At 36.4% G+C, this 21,911-nt stretch overlaps 1 protein-coding gene across 2 annotated transcripts in view; it reads right to left on the bottom strand.

The window, feature by feature from the left end:
* Positions 1-9,108: 9,108 nt before the first annotated feature.
* Positions 9,109-21,911, bottom strand: part of zgc:63863 (uncharacterized protein LOC393372 homolog) — an 87,000-nt gene continuing 74,197 nt past the window's right edge. For both annotated transcript variants that reach the window (XM_039736929.1, XM_039736930.1), the window contains one exon: positions 9,109-10,139. In XM_039736929.1, the coding sequence (XP_039592863.1) occupies positions 9,887-10,139 (253 nt within the window). In that variant the 3' untranslated portion in view covers positions 9,109-9,886. The remainder of the gene's footprint in view (positions 10,140-21,911) is intronic.

Genomic DNA, 21,911 nt, shown 5'->3' with positions numbered 1-21,911 from the left:
TGGAGTATAAGGAGAGTAGACTGCAGAATAAAGATGACATTACTAGGCAAGAGTCCCAGCTTGTCATCTGTGGTCAAGGTAAAATGTTTTAAAAACGTGTCATTTCAAAACAGGTTGTTTGTGCTTCTGACCTCAAATATCTGAACTGATCCTTAGAAGATGGATGTTATATTAACGTGATACTTGAAGCACATTAGCACAAGTTTTTCTTTTTTTCTGCTCTCGAATGCAGTAAACGCTAGTCTTTGTTAAAGTCTGTGAGGTCTACCACCACATTTAATAAAATGCAACAGTCCAAAGCAAACAATAATCCAGGTTATTCCACTCTAATGTGTCACCATTAACAGGACAGGAGCTTTGGGGTGCAATAACTGAGAAAGCCGGGCACAGCAAGGGCCAACAGACTTCAGCAATTCTGAAGAAATACAGTGACGGGCAAAAGAATTCAATCTCCTTGAAAGTCATCATAATTTTCTGCATGACAAATGATTTGTACCCATATTTATCCATTCAGTATTTTTAATGTGATATCTTGTGCTGTAACAATATATTTACAAAGTGAAAATAAACCATTTTCTGCAGATATTTAACTGAAACTCCAAAGTTAGGGTTTGCAGAAGTCTTCAAGGCCTGCACATTAATACTTTGTAGGGAACCTTTTTTCTTCAATAGGAGCCTTAATTCTTTTGGGGTAATTATATTACAATTTTGCACATTGTTCAGGAGTGATTCTTTCCCATGGAAGTGTTTAGGAGAGATGGCAGTGGAGTTTTTAACCAGATTGTTTAATGGAATCTTGGAAAGTGAGAGGATGCCTGAGGAGTGGAGAAGAAGTGTACTGGTGCCGATATTTAAGAATAAGGGGGATGTGTAGGACTGCAGTAACTACAGGGGAATAAAATTGATGAGCCACAGCATGAAGTTATGGGAAAGAGTAGTGGAAGCTAGGTTAAGAGGTGAGGTGATGATTGGTGAGCAGCAGTATGGTGTCATGCCAAGAAAGAGCACCACAGATGCAATGTTTGCTCTGAGGATGTTGATGGAGAAGTTTAGAGAAGGCCAGAAGGAGTTGCATTGCGTCTTCGTGGACCTGGAGAAAGCGTATGACAGGTTGCCTCGAGAGGAGCTGTGGTATTGTATGAGGAAGTCGGGAGTGGCAGAGAAGTATGTGAGAGTTGTACAGGATATGTACGAGGGAAGTGTGACAGTGGTGAGGTCTGCGGTAGGAGTGACGGATGCATTCAAGTTGGAGGTGGGATTACATCAGGGATTGGCTCTGAGCCCTTTCTTATTTGCAATGGTGATGGACAGGTTGACAGACGAGATTAGACAGGAGTCCCCATGGACTATGATGCTTGCTGATGTCATTGTGATCTTATGCTCAAGACAGGAGAGGAATGAAGGTCAGTAGGAACAAGACAGAATGCATGTGTGTAAATGAGAGGGAGGTCAGTGGATTGGTGAGGATGTAAGGAGTAGATTTGCCGAATGTGGATGAGTTTAAATACTTGGGATCAACAGTACAGAGTAATGGGGATTGTGGAAGAGAAGTGAAAAAGAGAGCACAGGCAGGGTGGAATGGGTGGAGAAGAGTGTCAGGAGTAATTTGTGACAGACTGGTATCAGCAAGAGTGAAAGGGAAAGTCTACAGGACGGTAGTGAGACCAGCTATGTTATATGGGTTTGAGACAGTGGCACTAATCAGAAAGCAGGAGACAGAGCTGGTGGTAGCAGAGTTAAAGATGTTAAGATTTGCACTGGGTGTGACGAGGATGAACAGGGTTAGAAATGAGGACATTAGAGGGTCAGCTCAAGTTGGACGGTTGGGAGACAAAGTCACAGAGACAAGATTGCATTGGTTTGGACATGTGCAGAGGAGAGATGCTGGGTATATTGGGAGAAGGATGCTAAGGATAGAGCTGCCAGGGAAGAGGAAAAGAGGAAGGCCTAAGCGAAGGTTTATGGATGTGGTGAGAGAGGACATGCAGGTGATGGGTGTAACAGAACAAGATGCAGAGGACAGAAAGGTATGGAAGAAGATGATCCGCTGTGGTGACCCGCAGCCGAAAGAAGAAGAGTTATTGGCTGAATTTCTAGGTTGGTGGGATGGCACCTCTGGACAGCACTTTTCAAATAGTGTCATAGATTCTTGATTTGGTTAAGATTATGGCTTTGACTTGGCCATTCCAAAACATTCACCTTTCTGTTTTAGGGCCATTCAAGTGTCATTTTGGTCTTATGCTTAGGGTCCTTGTCATGTTGATAGATGAATCTTCTCCCGAGCTGTAGGCTCACAGCAGACTAGAGGAAGTTTTCCTGCAGTATTATGTAGTATTTGAGTCTATCCATTATCCCTCAACTCTGAGATGATTCCCAGTCCCCGCACATGAAAAGCATCCCCATAGCATTATGCTGCCACCACCATATTCCACTGTAGGTATGGAGTTTCTTGTGGAATGGGCAGTGTTAATTTTACACCACACATACCTCTTTGAAGTCTGGACATAAAGTTCTATTTTGGTCTAATCTGACCATAAAACCTTCTCCCACACTGGGTCATTCTCATGCTTTGAAGCAAATGCCATATGTGCTTTTTTGTGGACCTTCTTAAGGAATGGCTTCTTTCTTGCTACCCTCTTGTAGAGGCCTGTTTTATGGAGAGCTCGAATTTCTAGACCCCTGTACCTTCACTTCAGTTTCAGCTGAAGAGCATTGCAGACTTCAGAGAGTGATGGTTGGATTTTTAGTTGCCTCTCACACCAGTTGACGTCCTGCTCTGATGTTTAGTTTTGAGGGATGGCCTATTCTAGTAACAGTCTGGGTGCTGTGATGAGCCTTCCACTTTCTAACAGTGCTTAACCAAACTCTTCGATATTTTTGTAGCCATTTCCTGCTCTGTGCATTTTAATGATTTTTTTTTTCACATCATTTTTGCAGTGATTATCTAACAAAGACTATGGTCCTTACAAAGGGGGCTTTTATATCCAGAGAGATATAAAGGACTCACAAATAGTACCCAATTATGCTTGAATATGACAATCACCTTTGTGTCATTTGTGTAAACCTGGAGTTTTAAATACTTAAGCAAACAGTCAGTCATTCTCCAGCCCGCTATATTCTAACACAGGGTCACGGGGGTCTGCTAGAGCCAATCCCAGCCAACACAGGGCACAAGGCAGGAACAAACCTCTGGGCAGGATGCCAGTCAAACGCAGGGCCCACACCCATACCGCACAAACTATGGACAATTTAGGATCGCCAATGCACCTAACCTGCATGTCTTTGGACTGTGGGAAGAAACCGGAGCACCCGGAGGAAACCCACGTCGACACGGGGAGAACATGTAAACTCCACATAGGGAGGACCTGGGAAGCGAACCCAGGTCTTCTGTCAGGCAGCAGCACTACCATTGAGTCACTATGCTGCCCTCTTAAGTAAACACTTCATAATTTTCCTCCTTCTGTTAAATATCTACATAAAATGGGTTATTTTGACTTTGGAAATGTATTGTTACAGAATAAGAAGAGTTCACATTAAACACACTGGATGAATAATATGTATACAAATCTTTTGTCGTGCAGAAAATTATGATGACTTTCAAGGGGAGTGAATACTTTTGCATGTCACTATAGTTATGGTATATTGCATAAGCAATCTATGTATATTTTATGCAGTGGTTAAGAATCCATTCATTTATTCTTCTATAATAAAAGAATGTGTATCAAAACAACCCACAATAATTCCAATAATGATAACACATTTTAGTTAAGAAAGAGATAACCAAAGACTTGCCGGTCGGAAACCGATCTCGCCATCATGCAAGCAAGTACACCGCTCCCGATCGTCCCAATGAAGCTGTGGTGGTGGATACAGGGAGTCATCACACCTTAATACGGTCTAGTATTTGGAAGAAGATTAGCCGACCATCAGACAACTTAACATCTGCCCCCTCTGTCCGATTTGTATTGGCAGATGGGAGTGAACACAGGGCCCTGGGCAAAGTCCCCTTGAGGTACAGTGTACTCTCCACCACCTGGGAAATGGATACATATGTCCTGGATGACCGGCACCTGTTCGTCCCGTTACTCCTTGGGCTGGACTCCTTGACCACCATGAAGATGACCATCTATCTCAGTCCCAGGGGGTATACGGTGTCGGGGGAAGAGGTATGCAAATTTATTTATAAATCCAAAGATCTGGGCTCAAAATTTATTGGTTTCTACGCAGCAGTGAGGAGTGATGCAAGAAACTCAGTGGCAGCCCCTGTGGAGAAACAGCCCAAATAGGTGAGGCCGGTGGTGAAGAAATGGGCCGAGGAGTGGACTGAAAAATTAGGAGTCGCCCGTGGGGTTACCCATGTGATCCACACTTCGGACGAAATTCCAGTAAGGCACCGCACTTACCGCGTTTCTCCACTAAAGAAGGGAATAATTAAAGAACATCTTAATCGAATGCTCGCCGAGGGAATAATCGAACCATCTTCCTCCTCCACTTATGTAACGGCTGACCTCTTTCCCAGCCAGCAGCTACACCTCCAAGGCCATTGATTAGACTTCAGGTTTGCCACCTCCTGACTCCAGTTAGCATTTGTTGAAGTTATCCTGGGGGTTTGCAGACATTTTCCAACCTGCACCTGTGAATATTTGAATGATGTATTCAAAATGTACAAGAATAATACAATAATTTGTCTATTATTGGTTAAGACAGATGATGTTCATACATCTTTGTAACTCAGATGAAGATCAGAGCATATTTTAAGACAGTTTTCTATACATAAATATAGTTATTTCCAAAGGGTTCACATGCTGTTTGTTCTTGTCGCTCTATTTGTAAATGATAAAAAATTTTTAGTTGGTGCATGACCGAGCTCTATTCCTTTTCAGAAATTTTGATTATGAGTTCCCTTTCCTGTCATTCCCTAGGATCAATAAAGGGTAAATTCCTTCAAATATTTTTGTATAAAGATAGTAGATACTGAGTGGGGCAATTGGTACGGAAAATTGAGTAGGTTGCTTTTAACAAACTTTCTAATTCATACATACGAAAAAAATGTGTAGCTGGAAGATTCAATGTAGAGTGTAATTATTTAACAGATACAAATAAATTATCAATACAGAGATCTCTAAGTGTTGCAATCCCAAGTAACTGTACAGAGAAGGCTGAAAAAGGTGATTATGATATATCTCTCTCTATAAAAATATATATATATATATATATATATATATATATATATATATATATATATATATATATATATATATGAAATCCAACATGTCTGTCCACTTTTCACGAGAGAACGACTTAATGGATTTAGATTGGGTTTTTTTCTATAATTTGCTTGAACATTCTGGTTGTTTTTACGCTTCTCTCATCGCGCTAAATATCATAGTTTGCTTGCAATACGGATTTATTTTCATGAATCAGAGAGCTGCAGTGGACCAAGGGGAGGGGGCAGAGCCCTCCTCACTCACACTCCAGCCTCCTCATTCACACGCTGGCCTCCATTCGAGTCGCTCTTCCTCTTGCCATGTTTTGGAGCGTACCTTGCCTCTGCTTAGCTAGCGATACTTGGTTGTTTATTAATTTTTAAAGTTTGTCCCGGAACCGCGGGGACAGCTAGTATTGTATATACACAATGGATACAGGAAGTTTCAGACCTTCATTTTTTTCACATTTTGCAACCTTATGCTAAAATTTTTAAACTAATATTTTGCCCACATCAGGAAACACTCAATATGCCAGCATGACAAAGTGAAAACAAGATTTTTTTTTCAAAATTTATCAATAATAAATAACTGAAATATCACACTGATACAAGCATTCAGACCCTTTGCTATGACAGTGAAATATAGCTCAGGCACATCCCGTTCTATTGATCATCATTGAGATCTTTCTACAACTTTTGTGGAGTCCACTTGTGGTCAATTCAATAGCCCGGACATAATTAGGAAAGGCATACACCTGGCTACAGAAGGTTCCGCAGCTTACAATGTGTGCAAGAGCGAAAAAACCAAGCCATGACGTCAAAGGAAGTGCCTGCAGAGCTTAGTGATAGAGGACTGTGTTGAGTCACAGGTTTGAAGAAGGCTGCAAAAAAAATTCTGTAATATTGGAGGCTTCCAAGAGCACAGTGGTCTCTATAAATGTTAAATAGAAGAAGTATGGAATAACCATGACTCATTGTAGAGTTGGCCGCCCAGCCAAATTGAGCAAATGGGTGAGAAGAAGAGATGAACAAGTAAGATGTTCATAAAGGCTGAGGTCCAGAGAACATCTGTGGAAAAGAGAGAAAGTTACAGGAGAACAACCATCAGTGCAACACACCATGAATCTGGGCTTTATGGTAGAGTAGTCAGACAAAAGCCCCTCCTTAGTAATAAGACACATGAAAGTGAATTTGTAATTCACAAAAAGACACCTAAAGGGCCCTCAAACTGTGAGAAACAAGATTCTCTAGTCTAATGAAATCTAAGATTAGCGTCATACTGGAAGAAATGAATTGCTCATCTCTGCACAATACAATTCCAATGGTGAAGCAAGGTGATGGCAGCATTAAGCTCTGGGCTTTGTTTTTCAGCAACAGGGACTGGGAGACTAGTGAGGTTTGAGGGAACGCTAAATGGACAAAAGTATACAAATACCCTTAATAATAACCTGCTCCAGAGCACTATGGACCTGACATAGGGTTCATCTTCCAATAATACAGGGTGAGTCAATGGAGCACTATTGGATTATTTTTATCTCGACCACACCTTTCCAGATCGATTGACAGGTCTTGGTGGACCATTGTCATGGCCTCCACACTCCCCTGATTTGACACCATGTGATTTCTGTTTTTTGGGGTATGGTGAAGGAGCGCATGTATAGCAAGAAAGTTTGTGGTATCAATGACCTGAAGGAAAGAATATGGACTGTGGTATCATCTATTCCCAATGAAATATGTGTCCGGTCTTTAAATGGTACTGTTTCTCTTTGGTTTTTGTGTGTTGAACATGATGGCAAACAGGTTGAGGCATTCCTGTAAACCACCTTGCACATATGAAGTATGCTTTGTGAATAAATTGTTTCCGCCATTCAAATGTTAACATAATTTTGACTCACCCTGTATAGTGACCAGAGCACAAAGCAAAGACAACACAGGAGTGGCTTAGAAACAATTCTGGGAAATGTCCCTAAGCAGGTCAGCCAGAGCCTGGACTTGACCCCAAAAGAACATTTCTGGAAAATCCTGAAAAAAAAAACTGTACAATCATGGTCTCAATCTAATCTGACAGAGCTTGAGAGGATCTGCAGAGAAGTTTTCCAGAAAACACCCAAATCCAGAAGTGTGAAGTTTGTCACGTCATACCCAAGACAACCCAGAATGGAATCACCGTCAAAAGGGCTTCAACAAAATACTGAGTAAAGGGTCTAAATGCTTGTGTGAATGTCATATGTCAGTTTTCCATTTTAATAAATTTGTCAAAAATTCTAAAATCGTGTTTTTGCTTTGTCATTCTGGGTATGAAGTGTTGCCTGATATGAGAAAGAAAAATACTTTAAATGATTTGAGCTTTGGGCCGCAGCAAAGATAAATCTGAAAAAAGAGAAGGGGTCTGAATACTTTCTAAAAGCATGGTAAAATCTAACAACTAATGCGTAGAGAAGTTTAAAAAGAACAAAATATGGAGAAACTGCACTTGACATTGATCTTGGTAAGTAGTTTTTATAGTTCTTCCTTAGAGATTGCAATTACTCAGATGTACAAATGAACCATACTGGAACTGATTATTCAAATTAGCCTAAAAACAGAACAGATGGGTCTCCTTCACTAGCTCACCCAATAAAGGCATTGTATCACAAACTTAAAAAAATTCACACACTCATGGCCTGAAGTCTTATTTGTACATCTTTATATACTTCATCTATACATCCTTGATGTCTGTAATCTAGCCAAGAGTATCAAACTGGGAAGAAGTAAGCAGTAAGTAAGAAGAACAGCAGCCATTACCCACTAGTAATACAACATAATCTGCTTAACAGCTCCGTGTGAGTTTTTTTTTTCTTTTAGTAAATATGCTTAGTTCACTATACAGTTTTTACCCAAGTGTACATTTAATCAGTATGACAATAATTAAAAACATCACCAACTGAAAAATGCCTTGAAATCGGTGGTTACAGCAATATGCTGGACTTTCTAAAAGTTTTTTTCCGTACTCTACACACGCTGAACTGTATTTTATTCAACTCCAAAGTTCCTTAAGCCAATCAACACAAGCTTAATTTAAAATCAAAGGTCCCTCCAGTGCTTATTCACACATCATTTGGATTTATTATTGTGCTCTGTTACACAAGTTGAAAAGTTGGCAATACAAAATGCTGCGACGTTATGATAAAATATGAATTTTAGATTATATTGATTTTACTGTAAATATAAAAACCATCACTTCAAATATATATTTGTGTCATGCTACTGTTTTCACAAAAGTAAATGCAGCCGTCTTATAAATAGGGAAGAAAACATCATGCTGAAAAATCATCATGCCAGTGTTTAACACACATTGTATTTTTACAAAAACACCGGATGTTTTTGTTATATGTAAACTAAACCTAAAAACATCTAAAACATGGCACTACACAAAAGTCAACCATATTACATATGCATTCCAATACTTAGATCCACATAGTTAAATTATATGGACTACAAATGTGTGAATTATTGCACTGCAAAAAGGGTGTAGAATTTAAGCCATAAACATAAAGCAAAGGCAAAATGTAGTTTAAAAAATGCATCAATTTGCCATATTCTTTAACATTTACAAAGGCGGGGAAATTATGACCATCATTGATAATAATAATAATAATAATAATAATGAGGTCACAGATACCTTTTCAGTGTACTGGCTATCTTGCCAAACCTTCCATCTTTTTAATTTTCGCAAGTTTTACATGATCATTTTACCTGAAATGGCAAAAGCTTTAGAGATTCATAAAACCTGCTGATAAAGAGGCAGCAAAATATAATTGTTAAAGAAAAATTCACAGGAAAATTATCGTGATATTTAATACAATTAAATTATATTCTGAATAAAGATATGAAAAAGTGCTCAAACTCAAAAATAAAAATTCTGACATAGTACATTCCTTGCTGATTTATTTTGACAATGGTACCTACTGTCAGAATCTCTCTTTCACACAGGCCAAATGTCGTAATGGGCTGTAACTTTCTTTTTTGGAGGTGACGCATGAAAAAAACATAGATTATGATACAGTGCATTTTACTTGCATAAAAAATATTTCTAATTTTATTAAAATCAAGACCAAAACAATAATCAGACATCCTAAACCATAGTTTAATCAAAAAAGATTAAGCTTGAATATGTACCAAAGGCTACAAAAGCAATATGACATTCAATATCATACTTTCAGCAGCATTATAAAGGCAGTATGTGAAAAAGATTAAACTGCTGCATTACTATTAACTATTATTATTGTAATTCTTTTCATGCAGAAAAATCTGCACAATTACACAAGTGGAAAGACATCAAAATATATTATTCTGTTTAGTTTATACTTTTTCTTGTAGACATAATATTTGTTTAAAGTACAGTCAAAAGAAAGTGGTGTCGTTTACTACAGAGGTGGTCAGTTTACAACACCCATAATGGGTGGTACATCATTGTGCAATAACAACCTTTTACTTCAGGATGAGTGACTGACAATCTAGCATAGTGAAAACCTTATTCATTTGAACCGAATCACTACTGCTGTGCATTCTCCATGCGTAGAGCTTAGACAAAAAGGTTTACTAGGTCTCACAAAAACACCCATAAAATGACAACAATATTAAAAATAATACTACCTGAAAAAATATTGCACTTTATCTCTCAAAAATCATGCTTATTTTTTAAAACAGTTGTAGAAGGAACTCTGGGGCCCAGTCTAAAGCAGTCTGTGCAACAGCCAATGCCGTAGCCCCCAATGTCGCAGATATGGCCCACACTGCCATTTTTACAATTTGGCTCGTTCCTTGTGCAACCGATTCATCAAAAGCTGCAACATCTGACGGGATTTTTTCTCGAGTTTGACGTTGAAGTATAGCATCCGGACGTTGTTGTAACGTAGCCATCTGAAAGTCTCCAAAGGAACTCATTGTGATGCTAGAAAAATGTTAAAGCAGAAAAATATTTAATATCCTATGCACCGCTTATCACAATCTTATACTTTCACCATAATTACACAGATAATACAGACTCCCTAATTAATGGCATCACTCTAATAGTGCTGACCTAATGAAAAAACATATATTTAATTCTTATCAATAAACTCATGAGCACTTCAGGCTTATCTGTAATGTGAATGATCATAAGATAAAAAAAAAAAAAAACAGGTACAGACAAATTTTAGTTGTCACATTAAGTCCGTCTCAAAGGCAGGCCTAAGCATGTGTGTAATCTGATTAAGAGCCTGTCCCTCAAAAAACAAACAAACAAAAACTAAAAGCAGGAATTAGGGTCTGATTCCAAGCCCTATTACTAATAATAATGTAACTGAAATTGGACGGTTCTGATTTGTCTTTTTATCTTTTTAATTTTTTTTTAAACATTAAGCTTCTACATAACCAGTCATTTAAAAGCCCATTTTAAAGTAGTATTTTGATAATTTGACTAGATACCACAGGTGTTACCTGTTAATTGTTTTAATAACAATCAAATTCTATATGCTTATTGTTCAATGACCACAAAAATACTAATGACCATAAACAATACTAATCAATTAATAAAATCCCTTTAAAACATACTAACATACAAACTAATAAAATATATACAAAATATGTATCCTATAATACACATGCAATAAAGAAAATACAAATTTTTGTGGTAGCTATAGGCAACCACATAGCTATGGCCTGTTCTTGTCCAGATTGTTCTAATAAAAATGTTCATGTTCATCAAGAAGATATGGGGCAAACATACTTAACACATTTACACATAAAATCGACACATTTGGCTCTTGAGCCAATAAAACAACTGTTTACTGAGCAGCAGAGGCAATTTCTTCTTTATTTGTTGTTTTTCTAATTAAGTTGTAAGCATATTAATATTTTTTAAGTGCAGTTTACTTTTGGACAGACTTAATACTTTATGTAAAGGAGCATTACAACTAAATTACCACAAAGCTTAGAAAAGCAGATTATGAAATATCACTTTTTTTTGATTGGCTAATTTACTAAGTACTGATCGAGTCATTTGAGGTAAAAACAGCACCCAATCAATCGTAACATCGCAGCTTATTACTGGTTTCTTGTAGTTCCCCCTTTGTTTCATGGGCTACTTTCAAGTTACTCAAGGGTGAGTTTCTGCTTTGTGCCAGATGTTACGTTGCTCTGTTGAGGCCCTGGTTTCCCTGTAATGAAGACGGCAAGTTCGGTAATTTGATGAAATTGCATATAAATTATTACTTATAATTATGCACATAATTACAAGCCCATGTCCATAAAAAAACACAAATGTTTAATGTAAAAAAAAAAAAAAGCTTTTTTTCCCCAGCAATCATTTTCATAACTATGCGAGGGAAACAAAAATACAAAAAACATAAGCCAATATCAATGCAGGGACACTACAGCTATATGAACACTAGGATATAGTGTATTATGACAGGCACCACTGGGCATGTGTACAGGAAACTTCAGTTGTTGCTGTGTAAGGCTGGTGCTTCTAGTGTTTCTTGAACATTGATATCCCAAAGCTCTTTCAAAGCCGACACAAAAAGCTTGAACACGAAAGAACTGGGAAGAATCTGATCAACCAGTCTTATATACTTTCTCTCCAAGTTTCTCTTCCTCACCATAGTGCCACAGATCTGAATAAAGTAATATCCCATGTCAGGCTAAAGCATATTCCGAAGCTTTATCACTACAGCTTGCCAATCAATTCATGTTTATTCAGGCATGAGCAAGTGTTCTAATCAGGCAAAGGATTTTCTGAAAATGTTCTTCAACGTGAATCTTGTTAGAATTGTTAATAAACTGTTTGAGGGCAGGATCCAAGATTAATAAGCACTTGATTTCACCAATTACTAGGTCAAAATAATCCCATTGTTGTAGTGATTTACAGTAATACTGAGTAGCAAATCAACAATTCACAAAATAACGTTAGGGCATGCCTTATTCATCTATATGTAATAACCCTTGATATGAATAACAAGCAATTATGCTAGAATTATTGACTAGGTAAAAATTACGGGACATAATCATTACAGAAAGACATGGATGAGAAGTGTCTGATAATCACGCTTTTCCTAATGGATCAGATACACTAAATTTCATAAATATCTTCTACTTACTGGGCAGCATACCTATTACAATCTGACCAAAACGGTGCAGAATTTATTACTAATGATGCAACTCTTGAATTCGCTTGTTAAACTAAACTTCCATTCGTTTTAAACAAACAATGCTGAATTGGTGGGCAAACTTTAATTAAAAATGACAATCTAATATGTTTGCTTTATAGGAATTTCATAAAAAAGACATTTCAGATTGCCATTTCTAATAGCTCTGTGGTGTGGTTTTTAAAAAAAATTCTCTCTGCTGCAATAAGCAATAGGATCTGTCTCATACTGTAAATACCAGAAACTTCACAGAACATGTTTTAACTTTGTAAGCAAAATGTCAATGGACAGTTTCTGTTAAGGACGACAGCTTTTTTGTTTTGAGCTTGTAGCCACTGTGATAGGGTCTGATCACCTACATCCTTATAACAGAAAAAAAATGCACTCGGGATACTGTAGCAATTGATGCTGAATGACTTGTCAGGTTTAGAGATTTGTTTTTTATTTTTCAGAATGCCTTGCTAAGTAATTGTATTTAGTTGGATATCTACTGCTACTTCTATCATATTGGTCGCTCAGTCATTTGGGCTTATGTGTTTAGCTCTGTTGAACATTTAGTGGAAAAATGTATGGAATGTCAAGAGAAAAATGCATACCAGATGGACACATTTTGTAATATAACCAATTATTGCATATAGACATAGCTTATTTATGCTCAAAAGGGCTAGAAAAGATAGATTTGTGTCCTGTGTGCGTGCTTTGTTAAAATGTACAATCTCCCTTGTTTTCGAAGCTATCAAGATTGATGTGGATGATGTTATAGCTGAATTTGAGCAGGAGAGAGACCCATTGAATATGAAAAACTGATTCAGCCTGTGAAGACCAGCTTTATGTGGTCGGCTCTGTTCCAAACAGAAAATAGGTTTGCATAATTTAGTGAAATATAAATATATAAAGTATATTTGCTGCTTAAACATTTTATTTTAGGTGTATTAACTCACTGTTGGACCAGGTTTTGAATTTTCAATTTCAGTCTCTAGGCAAACTACATTAATACAGCCAGATGTCAATTTCAGTGTAGTATATTAATCAATATTTCAGTCAAACTCCTGTTGAGTAATTTATCAAGTAAACAACAAAAACAATTGAATTCATACTACTGCTTGGTCACTGCTAATAAATCAGACATGCACTTTAATTCAGAATGGTTTACAGACGAGAATGGAATTCAGGTTGTCACGTTTTTTAGTTAAAAGGGTAATTGCAAGTGAAATCATCATACTTTTGGATCTCATCATCACAGATTTTAACAAAACCTGATCATAGGAGTAATCCACAGAAGTGAAATTGCACGTCTCTTGGATCAATTTTAAGGAACAAAGCTAACAAAGTTTGAACTTATTATTGGGAGTGGAGGGGTGGTTGGCAGATTATGACTTTGACTATATCTCCCTAAAGATAAGTTGCACAAAAATGATTCACATTGTTTTAAAGTTCTTTTCCAGCTCTAAATATTGCATAAATACTATGCTATCCCCAAATCGAAACATTATCATGTTATGAGTGATTATAATATTAACAATTGAATAGCAAAATAAACATATTTGAAAATTGGTCATGGTGGCATGGTAGCACAGTGGTAGTGCTGCTGCCTCACAATAAGGAGACATGGGTTTGCTTCCCAGGTTCTCCCTGCATGGAGTTTGCACGTTCTCCCCATGTCTATGTGGGTTTCCTCCGGGTGCTCCGGTTTATTAGGTGCACTGGTGACCCTAAATTGTACCTAGTGTGTGCTTGGTGTGTGGATGTGTGTGTGCCCTGCGGTGGACTGGCGGCCTGCCTGGGATTTGTTCCTGCCTTGCGCCCTGTGTTGGCTAGGATTGGCTCCAGTAGAACCCTGTGTTAGGATATAGCGGGTTGGATAATGGAAGGATGAATGGATAAAATTGGTCATTTTTTTGTTTACTAAAGCTAGCTTTTAATGTTATGAACATCTACAGAAAATTTGGTCTTTATTTTTTGAGTCATTGCTGGGCTATCATTACTTATAGGTGGAATCACATGGTTTCATATCACTAATGGGCCTTTTTCATAGCAGCCATATTTACATGTAATAGTTTTGTAAGTAGTGACTTTATAATTAAGGTTCCAGTTATGATATGCCAAAATCGTTTTCAGTGAATTTTTACTAGGACATGCAAGTGTCTTTGAGTATGTAATTGAGTTTTTATTAGAAGTTTTCTAGTTAAATATTAAGATTTTTAAAGAACAGAATTCAATTACAAAACACATATTGGCTAGAAAAGACTAAAGAGATTCAATCACATCTACAACTTCCCATTTAATCCACGAATTCATACAGTTTCTTTTGTTTGTGTGACTTCTGGTGCTGCTTTGTCATTTTTGAAGCACAGTAACTAGAATTGCAACAGTCCTGCATATACTGTCTCACTTACATATTCCATAGCCTGATCCTAAAATCCCTTAATTTAAACTCTAAATAGTGGAATGTTTTGTTTACCCTTTTAAATTGCTTCTGTGCATTAACTGGAAGGTGACAATGATACATTAGTGTAAAACCCTAAATCTTGTTCAAAGTTTGTTTTATATAAGTTACTGTGTCTTTCAGCTTGTATTCATCAGTGTTACTGTTGTCTTGATGTATCAATGTACTCCTGTCTACAACAAAATGCAATTCCCAGCTCTTTGTCTTTCCAGCTCTAAAGACTGTCAATGACCTTTAGAACTGTTTACTGCCAACTTTGTATCTATTATGTCTTCTATCTTGGCGACATTTGCAAATTTCATAAATTTACGCCCTATATATGAGTTTTAATTACATAAGAAATATCAACACAAAGTCTTTAAGGAAATTCACGACAAATTCTGATGATGATCTCACCCATGTGAAGCACTCTTTTTTATTTTTACACTTTGTGTTTTGCATTAAACAACTCACAGTCCTGTTTCAAAGATACCAATGACTTGTATCCTAAGGAACAGTCTTTGGTACAAACAATTCTATGCAATTTTATTTTGTACTTTGCAGAGAGTGCAGGCAGGGTGGAATGGGTCGAGAAGAGTGACATGAGTAATTTGTGACAGATGGGTATCAGCAAGACTGAAAGTGAAGGTCTACAGGATGGTAGTGAGACAAGCTATGTTATATGGGTTGGAGACGGTGGCACTGACCAGAAAGAAGGAGACAGAGCTGGAGGTGGCAGAGTTAAAGATGCTAAGATTTGCATTGGGTGTGACAAGGATGGATAGGATTAGAAATGAGTACATTACAGGGTCAGCTCAAGTTGGACGGTTAGGAGATAAAGTCGGAGAGGTGAGACATGTGCAGAGGAGAGATGCCGAGTATATTGGGAAATGGATGTTAAGGATAGAGCTGCAAGGTAAGAGGAAAACAGGAAGACCCAAGAGGAGGTTTATGGATATGGTGAGAGAGGACATGCAGGTGATGGGTGTAACAGAACAAGATTTAGAGGACAGAAAGATATGGAAGATGATGATCCACTGTGGCAACCCCTAATGGGAGCAGCCGAAAGAAGAAGAAGAAGAAGTTGCCAGCATATGACAACATGACATTCACAAACTTGCATAATCCAGTTCAGGTTTGCAGGGCTGAGCAGCATTGGGCAAAAGACAGGACATTGGTCAATCATAGGAGCCACTCTCATGCACACCCACAACAAGACAATTTGGAATTGCTAGTCAACCTAATCTGCATATGTTCAGTGATGAGGGAAGAAACTTGGAGTACCCAGAAGAAAATCCAAAATTTGCACTGACAACTATGAGGTGTGGGATTCGAAACCAGGACATTTACAGAGTAGCCTTCTTCCTTGAGATCAACTCTACTTGAAATAATTTGTTCCTCTCTGTGGAAATCTTTTAAGACAGAATGAACTTAATAGGAAAAATAATACTGTTGTCAAAATCATAAAAACATTACAGCTGACTGACCTCATCTTAGAACTTGGCAAAAAAACATACATTATTACAACACACTTCTGAAATGTATAACAAACGGTTTGGAGTCCAGATGAACTTGATCAGCTGTCTTTAGGAAACACTGTGCTAAACAATATATTGCTACTTAAAATCACATCATTTGCAATATGAATATGAATAAAAAAAACTATAGGATAGGAGGAAAACTTCTAGTATTTTTTTTAAACTTTAACACCATGAATGGCTCAAGAACCACAAAAAAAAGATACAAATTATCTATTTTATATACTGTTTTTTCATACTGAATGCCAACATAATGTATTTTAGAAATACAAATAATAAACTACAATTGTGTATTTATTTTTTATAGTAAAGCATACAGTAATTAGGAATGGAAAGCAATTCAGAGTTGGAACTATAATGACAGGCTGGGATTAAAATGTCCAATGCCTTACATACAGCAGCTGCACACTGCTTCCCTATAATTGGAATAACTGGTACCAGTTAGAGGAGAGTACCACAATTAAGTAAACTTTCTATTATACAAACATATGAAATAAGCACTCATAAAAAAGTTTAGATGCTGATGAGCTTTGTTCACCTCAGTTTTATGGGTAAAGTTGGACTATTAGTAATGAATGCCTAAATAAGTAAGAGTGTCAACAATCACTAGAGTAGCTCAATTTGATAGCAATGGGAGCATGAAATCCTCCCTTTTGCAGGAATCAGCAAACAGTTCCTTGGTTCACCCATTGTTTTGAGAGAAATTACTGCCTGGTCATTCATCGCTTCCTTGTAAGAGTCATCATCTACAATGGAGGTGTCATCCACAAACTTGGAAGATGGAGTACTAGTTGTGTCCAACAACACAATCATGAGTGAATGCTTCATAAAGCACTGCTGTGGGGAGGCTCCTGTCACAAGGATCAATGTCGAGAATATACTGCCGCTATTATATAGATGGAGTTCTTATGATCTGAAAATAGATTTGTTCAAAGTCCAAAATTGCTAAAACATAGTAATTAGATTATAAAGAATTAAAATATTGAAAATGTTCAGCTACAGTCTATAAAATGTAATCTTACATAGGTATTTTTATAGTCTGAGTGAGGCCGGACTGTGCATAGAATAAGAAAATGGCTTTGTGGACCTTTCACAGTGGCAAGCAAAATGTTGTGGATATAAACTGAAGGGGATGCTATGTGTCATCACCATCTTGTCAAAACACTTCATTAAATCTGATAACTGTTAAAGCAAGTAAGCTTATTTTTCATTGGTACTGAAATAACTTTTTTTCTTTAAACAGAGAAGAACAATAGACTGGGAAATATTAAAGATGCTTATGCAAGAAGGACTGCACAGTACATAATCTCTTAACTCATGGCTCTACAAATGTTTGCTCATTTAAAACTTTTTTTTTTTTTAACTATAGTTACTTTAACCAAAACAATAGATTTATCAAGAGCTGGTAAAGTAGGCACAACTATTTCTACATCCTCACAATGAAAGAGTGTAAAAGACATTCAGTTTGTCAAATAAATGGGTCTCATTGGTAGAAGTTTTTTGATGTATTAGTTTTACAGCCTGTATGCATAAATGAGACAAAAAAGACACACACCACAAATATTATGCTGCCACTTTAAGATGTATTAAAAATCTGTCCCATTTACCCCACTTAATCTGAAATCTTTTTATTTTCCATAGCAGATTTTTAAAAGTGATAGAGAAACTGTTACCAGTGTCCTAACTACCTTAGTGATACCAAAATAATTTTCAAATAAATATTCCCCAATGAAGTCAAGCACCAATGCCATTACAGTATCTTGAACAAATTTAAAACTTTATGGAGTTAAATGTGCAGGTTAGGTACTAAATACAAATGTGTTCTTTCCCCATTCACTTTGTATTACATGTTTGTCAACCTTTATGGCTAAATTCTGCTTTTCAAAAAATGCATACTGTTAATGCAGGCTATGGTGAAAGAAATTGCTCATTTTTCCTGAAGTTAACAAATGTAAATATTTTACAACAGGCTTTTGTGAATAGTGCAAAAGACAAGTTCAGATATTTTATATTATTTCTCTGGAGTAAATAGCAACCTGAAACATCTGGTCCAAATGGGTCACATATAGGGCTACTTGCAGAGTGCTTAAGTTGTCATAACCAGTCCATAAGGTGTTTATTATATTATGGTGTGAACACAGAACTGTGAACCTCAGGAGACAAGACAAAATGATATTACCCTTATTTTCAAATGCACCCATCGTCATTGTGATGATACATGGATAATGCTTTTATCTTAAAATTCTCTGGTTCAGTCTGTCAGTTTGTGCCTCTTTGTGTGAAAATCTAGTTGTATAAACAAACATTTCAACTGAACTTTAAAATCTTTAGAAACAAACGTTAATATCTTCAAACAAAAATAAAATAAAAGTTTGCATTTATTACCTAATCAATAAAAGTTCTGATAGCAAGAACTAATATTGGAGTTACTTCAAATAGACTCTTCAGTTGCCAGCAAGGTTTCTCTTTATGCTTATTTTGATACATTTTGCGTCAAACAATGTACTTCAATATATTTGGATACAACTTCCGATGAATTCCGAGATATTTCAAATACATTTGGAGATATCCCATATTTACTTTCTGTTCCTGTTTTTCAATAGGACTTCCTATCATTTTAAAATGTCTTCTGAATATTATCTGAATTGCAGAGGAAGTTATTTCAAGATATCTGGAAATGCATTCCAAGTGAAGATAACAGGTTTTGTGCCGAGGAAAATCAGACTAAGTTGATTGGCGATTATGGAGTGAAAGGCAGAGGATATTTGGGTGAAAAAGTGCGCCAAGGAGGGAATGGGGCCAAGAGTGAGGCTAAAAAGGATGTAGTTGGAAGTGGTTTCAGATGATCTGACATAAATTTTTCTCAGGGTTCAACCTGTTACAGTGGCGAGGATGATAACTCAAAATGTAATCAAGATACCACAAAATACATTACAGTTACCTTCACCACTGATGCACACTGGAGATATCTGAAATTATTGTTTTATATATCATATAATGGGTTTCTAATTGATTTGAGATATCTTAAGTTTTTCAAGATATCGCAAATTTTATTTCAAGATATCTGAAACATTTTAATATTTTTCTGAAAAAAGGCAGGAAGTTTTTTTCCAGGGTGTACATCATTAACAGAGTTCTAAAACGCAGTTTATATATATGATTGAATTTCTGCATGTTTCCAACTATTTACCTGTTTTGTTTTTTTTTTTTTGAGATAATGCATTTAAAGATGTCAAAATAATGTCCTGTGTATTTTGAGGTTGCACATACATTTTGACAGATCTTAAAACAGAATGAAGTCCTATTGAAAGGATAGGAAATTGGGCAGCTAGTCTAACCTGAATGAATTTCAAACATTTTAAAATGTACAGATCAGTTTGATCAGTTACGTCATCTCAAAATGTATTTCGATATCTTGAAATGTGTTTTCAAGATCTTGGAATGAACTGTACATTTCTTCAAATATAAAGGAACTCATTTTGAGACATCTAGAGTTAAGTTTTAGATCTCTAAAACGCTGAACTGCATTTTAAGATACCTAAAATTAATTCTGAGACAGCTCTAAATGTTAATTTGACTTGCCATAGACTAATGTGCTGCATTTCAAATTGTAATAGTTTTGCATGTCAGATGATTTAAATTGACAGTAGCAGTTAAAAGGCTTTGCAAAGCAAATAGATCCTAAAAAACATATTAGAAATTTAAACTGACAATTATTCATGATCAATCTGTGCTAGAATGCTAAAATAAAACACTTGTTACAAAATACCAGATTATAAAAATTGAAAACACAAGTACAAAATGTTTTTCTGGGTACTTCACCTGATAGCAATTCCATATATTAAGTCTAAGTGTGCTTTCAATGATAGACCCATGATTTAAACCTTTACCTGACACTTCAATAAAATTTTAAAAAAATAAAAATGAAAGAAAAATCTTATAACAGTACTCCAGAGTTGCAGCATTCTAGAAAAATCCAGTTACCAGATAAGTTAATAAGTAATGCAAACATTGAAAAGAAATAAAAATAAATCCGTTAAAAAATGTCTCTGCCTCAATCCATTCTCACGTATTCTCCACATATGTTTTGTGAAAAATCTTAAGCCTAAAAAAAGCAACTCTGTAACTTTAGTCTACAAATAAATAAGCACAATGTCCTTGCAGCAGGATGTGCATTAGTCTTTGCACTGTCTCTTGGGATCTGTTCATTAATTTGGTCTGGACTGTTTAATTCCCATTAGCACTTGATTAGAAGTCTATGTATTTAATTAGCCCAGTCATATTCAAAGGCAGATGAGCAGGTTCCCCACACTAACACAGGCACTATTTCTCCAGAGTTACTACTGGTCAGGTGACAGGGGATTTCACTACCTTACAGTATTTATTAAATTGAATCTATCACTCATAATATTCACCTTAAGACTAACCTTACATAAGCTATAAAGGTTTTAATTTTTCTGTTCCAAAAATCTTAATTCTTCTTAATTGCTGTGCCACAGACTAACATGAATTCTGATATTTCAGTATGCATACTTAAGTATTTTTTTCAGAGTTAAGCTAAATTTACAATGTTATGTGGAAGATAATGCTTAAGCACCAGAAAAAAATAAGTGAACGTATTAAAGGAACACACAACTTTTACACAAGGTAAAAATAACATCAGCTGAAGAAATTAACAGATGTTGAATATGACCTTCCCAACTCACATTACCATCTGCAGTTGATCAGCATCATGTCATCAACAGACATTCAGAGAATCCACACACCCCCAAACCACACACATCAAGCCACTCACTCCCTTTTCAGAGCAAACCTGAATATTAGAGTTAACATTATTAATATTTACAACAGTGACCATAAACAATTAGCTAAAGTACAAACATTATTATCCAATGAAGGTGTGAAATGAAAACTCATCTTGATTAAAACAAAATGTAAAACCATGTATGGCAGTTACTTACAGCAAATACTCAAAATACCTCCCAAAAGAACTTATCTAAAGTGAAACAATTATATCAAAAAAGCTGAGCTCTTTCTAATTGTTTGTCATGCTAAAGATCTGTTGTTCACTTACAAAATACCTAAAATGCTGCAAGAATGTGCTAAAACAAAATTAATAATTTTTCACTGCTGGCCACATGAATTTTACAAAAGCAAAAACAATAAATACAGACTAAAATATTAACATAGTATGACGTAACATTCTCTGAAACACTTAATGCAGTTCAAGGTCATGGGTGGTCAAAACTGTTTAACTTTACACACGGCACAGAAGACATTTACTCTATTCACATTATGACAACCTCTTGAAACTCCAACTGAAATATCATCACAGGCTCAAATGGCAGGGTGTCTTGATACAGTAGGGAAGCACTGCACACAGGTAGAGTAAAGGACTGAATAAGGAGAATGGAACAGGGTGTGGCTGACATTCTTTATAAAGTACTAAGTGGAACCAATATGGTTAGACATCAGTATGAAAAGAGGGCAGCTGCCAGTAACTGTCTGTAGCAATGCACTTTAAGCGCTACACTACAAGTAGACACGGGATTCTAGTTGAACAGTGAGTGAGCAAG

The sequence above is a fragment of the Polypterus senegalus genome, chromosome 15 (assembly GCF_016835505.1).
Source record: "Polypterus senegalus isolate Bchr_013 chromosome 15, ASM1683550v1, whole genome shotgun sequence".
Taxonomy (NCBI): domain Eukaryota; kingdom Metazoa; phylum Chordata; class Cladistia; order Polypteriformes; family Polypteridae; genus Polypterus; species Polypterus senegalus.
Note: the sequence above shows the minus strand (reverse complement) of the source record. Positions and strands in the feature narration are given on the sequence as shown.